General features: G+C 36.6%; 2 protein-coding genes across 5 annotated transcripts in view; both read left to right on the forward strand.

Annotated features, from left to right (window-relative positions):
- Positions 1-2,367, forward strand: part of sult2st3 (sulfotransferase family 2, cytosolic sulfotransferase 3) — a 5,643-nt gene extending 3,276 nt beyond the window's left edge. The window contains exons 3-6 of the mRNA XM_016514353.1: positions 898-1,024; positions 1,295-1,389; positions 1,484-1,664; positions 1,771-2,367. Coding sequence (XP_016369839.1) covers positions 898-1,024; positions 1,295-1,389; positions 1,484-1,664; positions 1,771-1,886 — 519 coding nt within the window. The 3' untranslated portion in view covers positions 1,887-2,367. The remainder of the gene's footprint in view (positions 1-897; positions 1,025-1,294; positions 1,390-1,483; positions 1,665-1,770) is intronic.
- Positions 2,368-3,466: 1,099 nt separating this feature from the next.
- Positions 3,467-9,343, forward strand: part of LOC107709588 (neural cell adhesion molecule 1-B-like) — a 25,221-nt gene continuing 19,344 nt past the window's right edge. For all 4 annotated transcript variants that reach the window (XM_016514104.1, XM_016514127.1, XM_016514110.1 and 1 more), the window contains exons 1-2: positions 3,467-3,986; positions 5,807-5,906. The gene's annotated coding sequence lies outside the window, so the exon portion shown is untranslated. The remainder of the gene's footprint in view (positions 3,987-5,806; positions 5,907-9,343) is intronic.

Raw genomic sequence — 9,343 nt, forward strand, 5'->3', positions numbered from 1 at the left:
TATATATACCACAGTATGCTTGAGTCAAATGTGAGGCCATCTGTCCAACAGCTAAAGCTTGATCAAAATTGGGTCATGCAACAGGACCATGATCACCAGCAAATCTACAACAGACAACAGAATGGATGAAAAAGAAAATAATCAAGGTGTTACAATAGCCTAGTCAAAGTCCAGACCTCATTCTGACTGAAACAAATGCCCACAAACCTCAATAAACCAGAGGAACGTTGTAAAGAAGAGTGGGCCAAAATTCCTCCAGAATGATGTGAGAGACTGATATAGTCATCCAGAAAATTATTACTTCAAGTTATTGCTGTGAAAAGTTGACCTGCAAGCAATTGAATCATAGGGGTTCCTTAGTGTTTCACACATGGCTTTTCCATATTGGCTTTATTTTTACTAAATAAATAATGACACGGTGTGATATGTCATGTGTTGTGGTTCATCTGAGGTTTTATTTTCCAAATTTTAAGCCCTGCCAAGGACCAGATGATTTATTTTTTTATTATGTCCTGATACATAAAACCATGGAATTCAATAAGGTGTTTTTTCTTTTTCATATGACTGTGTGTGTGTGTGTGTGTGTGTGTGTGTGTGTGTGTTATGGCACAAAATGACATCGCCTCCATGGTCCATAAAACCATGGAATTCAATAGGGTGTCCTTTCTTTTTCATGTTTGTGTTTGTGTGTGTGTGTGTTATGGCACAAAATGACATTGCCTGCATTAATTTCACTGTAGAATTCTCAATACAGTACTTCATTACTGGTAAATATTGTAATATCCTTGCATTTTCTTACAGTGTTTTCTCATATCAAAATGCATGTCCGGACTAGTCTCTTCTTTCAATAAAGCAAAACAAAGTGTCTAATCGTATTATGTTGTTTTTCGTCTCCAGGTAATCTATGTCGCTCGGAATCCTAAAGATGTTATAGTCTCGTCATACCACTTTCATAAAATGGCCACGTTCCTTGAAGACCCAGGAACATTTGAAGAATTCACCAACAAATTCCTGTCAGGAAAAAGTGAGACATTTTAATCATTTTTTAAAAAGTATTCAGTATTCATGTGGCAAGTAAAAATGCTAAATAACTACTTTTTGTATGTTTGATGTTGCTGCCGTATTAATGTCCACTTTACATCATGCCCCAAAACACCCTTTTAACTGCTTTAAAAGCACTATTAAAGCAGATAAATTCCTGTAGTTAAAAATAAACATGCATCAAACATGATATGTGTGGATGGAGAGTGTAAATATAAATATTGAAATGATCAGTTTGCAATTGCTTGCACAGATGTGTACGGAAAGTGGACCGACCATGTGAAAAGTTGGCGAAACCCTGAGCTCGGTGACAGAATTCTGTACATCACCTATGAAGAAATGCTTCAGGTAAAGTGAAACGATGCTGCTCATTCAGATATCAGAAAGAAACATGCGGCGGCAACTTTCCAATGTAATCAAATGTAGGTTCTTGCAATTGTAGGACCTTCGTGAGGTCCTGGGTCGGATTTTAAAATTCCTTGGTCGGGAGCTGAGCGCAGAGGCTCTGGATCGTGTGGTCAATCATGGCACTTTCAAAAATATGAAAACAAACAAAATGTCAAACTACTCTCTGGTGCCAGAAGATTTTATGGACACCAAGAATTCACACTTCCTCAGAAAAGGTACCCAGGTTTTAAAGCATCAGCTGAGAGCTGCTATTTGAATTGAATTGAAAACTTGGACATTATGATATTTGTTCTTGAATGAAACCGCTCTGCTTATTTAAAGGTATCGCTGGAGACTGGAAGAACCACTTCAGCCCTGAGCTTGATGCCAAGTTCACAGCTGTAATTCAAGAGGAGATGAAAGGAAGTAACATCAGATTCCCGTGGGATGAGGAATGAGTGAATCTCTTGTCCTGACATCTCGGTGCACCTCAAAATAAACAGTCATAGATGGAACATGTGATTGTTTAATTCACTTTGTGTTGATTCAAGTTTATTGCAGCAACGTCCTCTGCTGTCCTGAAGCTATGTTCGAATTGTTCAAGAAGATGATAAGTCGTTAAGGTGTAAGACAGTTTCGGGTTTTTGCAACATAACAGTGAGGATGCAACATTCAACATCAGTTTTGTGTCACTGAGGGAAGTTGCAAGCTCAGGCACAGTAATATGTAATTAATTATTTTGTGATCACAAAATGATGAGGTGTATTTTTGAGAAGGACTGCTTTTGACAGTGAAATATTACTTGAAAATATAATGTTTTTCCACAGTGAAATATAATTTATCTATCATTTTTCATTTATCTAATCAGGGTAACCCAGCATCTATTTCCTCATGGTTTTGCATTAAGCATAAGAAATATTTCAGTATACCTACATATAAATATATAACAAAAAAATCATGAATATGAGCTGTTTATGTTTATATGAAGTTTTATGCATAAAAAAAAAACAGTACAATCACCCTGTGTATTTGTGTGTGAGGTTTCTTGACTTTCCTTAAAAGAATGCTGTAGTTCACCCAAAAATGACAAAATGCTGAAGATTTACTCAATTAAGTTTGTTTCTTCATCAAATTTGTGATGAAAATTTATACATCACAAAAATCCACTGGAGAAAGCAAAATTATGGAAAGAGTACTCATATTTTAGCCAGAAGCAACAGTTTGAAGTTGTGGTGTTTTTATCAGCTGTTTGGACTCTCATTCTGACGGCACCCATTCACTGCAGAGGATCCATTGGCGAGCAAGTGATGTGATGCTAAATGTATCCAAATCCGTTCAGATGAAGAAACTCCTCTACATCTTGGATGGCCTGGAGGTGAGTAAAGTTTCAGCAAATTGAAATTTTTGGGTGAACGATTCTTTAAATTGCTACATTATCCCTGTAGGAAAGAAAAATTGCAAACAAGATCAGTCACAATTGTGTGTCCTCTATAGAGTTTTAGAAGAGATCTCAACAGTGTTTCTAAGGATTGAGCAGGATACTTTAGTTTCTTACCAAATGTCATAAATCTCTATATGGAGCAAATAATCTGAACTACTAACTACATTCAGTTTACTGTATAACTCAATACTCTTAAAGGGATAGTTCACCCAAAAATGAAAATTCTGTCATTAATTACTCACCCTCAGAGACTGACATGGAAGAGAAGAAATTGTTGAATAAAGTTTTTTGCACAAAAAAAGTATTTTCGTAGCTTTATAACATTACGGTTGATCCATGTCACATGGACAATTTGAACAATGTCCTTACTCCCTTTCTGGGCCTTGAACGTTTCCATTGCATTGCTGTCTATGCAGGGTCAGAAAGCTCTGGGATTTCATCAAAAACATCTTATTTTGTGTTCCACGGATGAAAGAGGGTCTTACGGGTTTGGAACGACATGAGGGTGAGTAATTAATGACAGAATTTTCATTTTGGGGTGAACTATCCCTTTAAGTATTTCAACAAACTCATTTGTGTTTATTTAATTTTATTTTTTATTTTTTCTTTAAGGAAATATCTGAGAGGTCTCAAGTCTCATGAGCTGTGAAATATGTGTGTGAGATTCAGAGCATTTTTATGAGCTGAGAAAACAAATGCTCTTTCCCCAAAGGCCAAGTTCAACAGCACTTGTGTTGTTCTCTGTTTCTGCTGTTTGAAGACGTGGCTTGGCGGTGATGCACACACACACATTTATATATAAACTGCGTGAAAAAAGTCCTCTCACATTCAATTACTTTTATTTCCAGCAAATTTCTTAACCTGTGTAAATATTTGTATTACCTTGTACATGTTTCATAGACATTTAACACAGAAATGAAATCATTAGTCCCTGAACAGAGCGGGGGTCAGTATGAGGTGTATCCACCAGCTGCTTTGACTACTACAGGGCATCTTATCCTCATGGAATGCACATGATTTGCCAGTTTTCGCTGTGAGATTTTCTCCACTTTTCCAGCAAGCCATTTGCAAGTTCTTGAACATGTTTTGGGGGACACATGTGGTTTGCAACTGATAGGTAACTCCGCTGTCCTTCCTGCTTCCCTGTAGGACTGTTTTAGTCCTCTTACATTACAGACATTGCAGTTTATTGCTATGGTCTGATCTGCAATCCTGCAGCAGGGCTATGGCATGTTCACGCAGGTGATCAGGAACCCTGGGCATCTTTTTTCTGCTATTTTCAGAGTCAGTAGAAAGGCCTGTTTAACGTCAGCTATTGGAACTGTGACCTGTGTTGCCCACTGCCTGTAAATTGTTACTCTCTTTAGGACTGTTCCACAGGTGCGTGTGCAATAATTGTTTGATTCATTGAACAAGCATGAGAAACAATGTTTAAACCCTTTCCAAGATCTGAAATAAGGCTGCTGATCACATTAATCATTTCTAATTTTTGTATTTATTGTAAAAAAATAAAATAAGAAAAGAATAAATGTGTTTTTTCGTGCAACTGATTGGTTAGGTTTAGATGTTGATTTGATATAAAGCAATTGTCCACTCAAGGCTGCGTTTTTACCACAGTTATCACTGTAGTGCTCAACCTGGCTTATTGCTTTATTTTAAATCGCCATCTTCAGAGACTGAGACACATTCTTTTTCACAGAAATGACCTCATTGTAAACAAACACATCCATGTTATTCACTTCCAGATTATTCAAATGAAGCCTGCTGCACTGTGATTGGTTGCCAGATTGGCTGCAAGTAAACTGGCATTGACATATGTGGAAGCGCTCACGTTTGCACTTGCATTGTTGTGTACGTGCTGAACAGTGTATGTTAAACCGGTAAAGCGTACGTCTTCTCCTCTGAGGGCATTTCACCCCAGGGCCTCTGCCGTACGTGACTGTGCTGGGGTTCGGTTCCTCCCTCTTTACCGATAACGCTAATGAACTTCCTGTGATTTCCTGTAATTGGGGCACTTTGGGCGGGACACACGTTTGAGTGTGGGCTTCGTCCAGGCATGTTGATGGCATTTTTTCTTGCGTATAGGCTGCGGATGTGATGTCAGGCACACTGACATTATTGCTTTGTGATTGGACGGAGGAACCATGTATCCTCACGTATTGTCTGTACTAGACAGCTGGCGTACTTGCAGTCGCAGTATGCATGTGCATCGCCGTGCAGACGGACACAGATAAAAGATCAGCTTAGATCATTAGGACAGGATGGACACTAGAATAGACATATATCAAAGTGTCTCCTCTCTGATGTCCCTGGAAGACCCAGCATGGCATGGTGGGTGTCCATGGGTGTGGATGACAGTCTCTCTCAACTCTCTCAAGAACAAAGGGTCAGCTTGTATTTGGACTAGTGTCGACACTCCAGGGATGCAGAGATAAAGACAGGGAGGGCCGTCTGTTATAAACTGGCAGTGCTCATGTAATTCAATCATCCAAAGGAATTCATTTCCTTTTATTCTGTCATTCTGTTCTCATCCTTCCCAATCTGCTGAATGAAGATTTACTTGAAAAGCACAGGGGGAAAAAATCACAGTTGGCTTCAGAACATTTATATATAACCAGTCAGTCTTGTTTGTTCTCATCTATTATACTTTCTTTATTATGATTTCCCACATTTTAGAATAATAGTAAAGTCATCAAAATGGTCAAATTACACAAATGAAAGGGTGGAGATTATATAGTGACCGTAAATATGTTATATAGAAACAAATCAAACCTGTATTTTAGCGTCTACAACGGTTCCTCTATCTGGTCCAATTCAACTATTTCTGCATTTTTTTTTTTTTAAGTTTAATTTTTTTTATTTAAACTATTATTATTATTATTATTTATTTCAAAACTTAAAACTGCTCACTCACTCACAATTTTCCTAATGTTGTAGAGCTCGAGTCTGCATGAACGAGCAGCCATTGTGGATGTTGTGTATATCCAGATGAGGAAGGGGCCATGTATGAAATCCTGAAGTATCTCCAAGCTCCAAGGTATGGATGGTGAATCTGATGACCTTTGAATTCATTGTGAGTTACATACATCTAGTACATCAGGAATCAGGATGTATTAAATTATGACAGAAAAGTGTCAAAAGTGACAGTTTTGACAATTATAATATAACAAAAAATTACTATTTTAAACAAAAGCTGTTCTTTTGAACTTTCTATTCATCAAATAATCCTTAAAAAAATGAATCTACAAAAATATGAAGCAGCACAACTGTTTTCAACATTGATAGTAATACTAAATGTTTCTTGAGCAGCAAAGCAGCATATTAGAATGATTTCTGAAGGATCATGTGACACTGAAGACTGGAGAAATGATGCTGAAAATTCAGCTTTACCATCACAGGAATAAATTACATTTTAAAATACATTCAAATAGAAAATAGTTATTTTATATCGTAATAATATTTCATAATATTGCTATTTTTACTATATTTTTGATCAAATAAGTGCATACCAACCCAAAACCTTTGAACGGTAATATAAGTCTTATATAAAAAGGAAATTATTACATTTATACATGCATCAAAGGGTTAAAGTCAAACCAAGACTCCCCCCAAAACAAACTTTTTTAGGCTTTTTATTTTCATGTCAGTTGCCAATTTAGAAGAATGTTCCAAATAAACACAGAGAAACTCACAGAGGCCTATTTCAGGCTTGTTTTTATGTGTTGTTATCTGGGTCAGCATGTGTCGTAGTGCTGTAGTTTCCTGATCGAGCCAATTGAGTTTATTTTTCTTTGCTATTCTGAGATCTTTCTGCCTGGAAGTGTGGGTGGCCTCTGAAGAAATATTGCATTGTGGGTATTTAATTGGGCCTTGTTTTTCTTTTAAATAAAGGCTAATGCAAGTCCACAGTAGCAGCACAGAGAACTTTCACCAGGTCACATGTTTACTGATATACCACTTGCAAAGACAAGCAAATGGGTTTGTATTTGCCAGATGTGTGGTGAAAGTTTAATAACTCCAGACTTTGAACTTAATTTGATTCAGAGGCACTTTAAGAATTAGGCCTCTTTGCCCCCCCACGGACATCCCTGTGCCCCCCCTCCAGACCGACTTTAGTTTCGCGTGTATAATAGTCTAACTCATAGTGTAAAATAGTTTAACTGATTGCTTTTAGATGGAAAAGCTGCCCATAACTCCTGGTCTATGATCTGTTTTCTTCTTAATAATAGCATAACGAAATAGATTTGGCAAACAATCCAGTGTATCTGCCCTCCTGTTTTGGAAAGCGTCAAATGATTTTACAATGCATTTTTGCAGAGGGGAACAAAGTAGCCAATCAAAGACATGTTTGTTGATTTCAACAACTCAATGGCCAATCAGAGGTGTTTAGGTTGGAATCCACGCATTCACCGCTTTTTGTCCGGTGCCGCGTTCTAATATGCTCGTAAACTTCATTAAAAAAGGTTTCATTGTGTGGTCACATTCATTGGTTAAAAAGGAACTTTGTGAGATTGTGATGAATGAGTGACAGTTTTTTAATAAATTTAAAGGGAGCGCTCTTTCCATGCTGTGTTTTTCATGCTTGACAAGCAGCCAGGTACGACACAGAGATAGCTAACTACTACACTATATAGAAAAAGATAATAGCCTAATTTCAGAAGCACAAGTGATGTGATTCTGCAACCGAGCCTGATCCAAACGCAGGATTTAGGTAAGGAAACGGTTATTAATTAGTTGTATTGGCTGCCATGCCAAATCATGCACCTGCTTGCTTTTCTGTTTAATTTAAGTGTTTTTGTGAACGTATATGCTTTAATAAGAAATAATTGTAACATTTTACATTAAGGTTCCATTAGTTAATGTTAGTTAATGTATTAAAGTGTATTAAAGTGTTAGTTAATTATTGTAAAGTGTTACCCAAATAATGTATTTTGAGCGTTCGTGAAACTAAGGGCAACCCACGCCCCCCACTTTCGGTCCTCCCAAGTCGTGCGTCCTGGCGCCCGGCCTGTCTAAAGGTCATGTTTGTAAAGTTGTGTAAATATTCACTCATCATCCAGTGACGTGTTTCAGTAGCTGAGGCTAAAGGTTTAGATAAACTCAGGCTAAAGGCGTTCAAACTTAGTTTTTCACAAACCTGCACATTTCTTGTGTTAAATTAGGGCCTCTAATTCTATTAGCTGTTTCCATAATCGCTAAAAAAAAAATGTTATTCTGGTCTATAACTCCTCCCCGAACTTCTCTCCGCCCTGTATCGTGGTCTCTCATTGGCTGTAGGTCATCGCCAATGTAGTTTTCAGTCAGAAATCATTGCACACAGCGTGATTGTGAATCGCTGACAGCTCCAGATATTTAGCATGCAAAATATTTCACGGGCGTCGGCGACGGGTCTGCGATTCCCTCAGATCGCGTCTTTGATAATTCACACTGCGTGATTGTCACTCGCGTGAACGAGACCGATTTGCCTCCGATGTCGGGCATTTGTCGGCGATTTCGCAAAACCTGTCGGCGAGTGAAAAATCGGGCTAAAATCGTGCAGTGTGAACTCGGCATAAGACGAGATGAAGGCAAGATGACAATAAGGTCAATAAACGATAACTAAGACTATATCAACATGCAATTTCGTTGACAAATTAAGACGAGACTAAAATGTATTTAAAAAGATAAAAACTTCTCAAATCACAACAATAATTACGATTATAATTTTGAGAATTTTTTTTTTATTATCAGTTTAATCATTATACAGAATGACTAAAGTGTGACTAGTAATGAAAATGTGACTAATATTTCATTGACTAAAAAACCTGACTAAAATGCTCATACATTTCATTGAATAAACAAAAACAGGACAAGTTTTCTTGGCAATTACATGCCATGAAAAAAACAAATAACAAACCAACAAACAGTTGCTAAATTCTTTATTTGATATATTTATTTATTTTATTGTATTTTATTTTACCTCACTCTGGACTCTTGTTTGTCCACTATATAAAAATGTTAATCAGTTAGAAAAATTATTTTTACAGAGTAAAATCAAATTAAATGTAAAAAAAAATTTAAATTAAATTCTGAGCTATAGTTTCCAAAAACCTAGAAACCTATTAATTCTGATAAATGTACATTCATTCATTCATTCATTCATTTTACATTTTTGGAAATTACATTTCTGAGCTATAGTTTTCAGTAGAAGTCTATGGGAGTTTTAGAATCACAATCATTCTGATAAATATACAATCTATTCTGTTCTTTCTTGTTTTTGTTTTTTTACTTTACTAGGGACTCTTGTTTGTCCACTATATAAAAAATATTGATAAGTTAGAAAAATTATATTTCCAGAGTGAAAAATGAAGTAAAATAAAATAAAAAAGCTAACATTTCTAAGCTATAGTTTCCAATATAAACTTTATCATTCTGATAAATGTACATTTATTTTATCCCCCCCCCCCCTTTTTTTTGGAAATTAAATTTCTGAGC

This window comes from Sinocyclocheilus rhinocerous, unplaced genomic scaffold (genome assembly GCF_001515625.1).
Source record: "Sinocyclocheilus rhinocerous isolate Xijiao unplaced genomic scaffold, SAMN03320098_v1.1 scaffold282, whole genome shotgun sequence".
NCBI lineage: Eukaryota > Metazoa > Chordata > Actinopteri > Cypriniformes > Cyprinidae > Sinocyclocheilus > Sinocyclocheilus rhinocerous.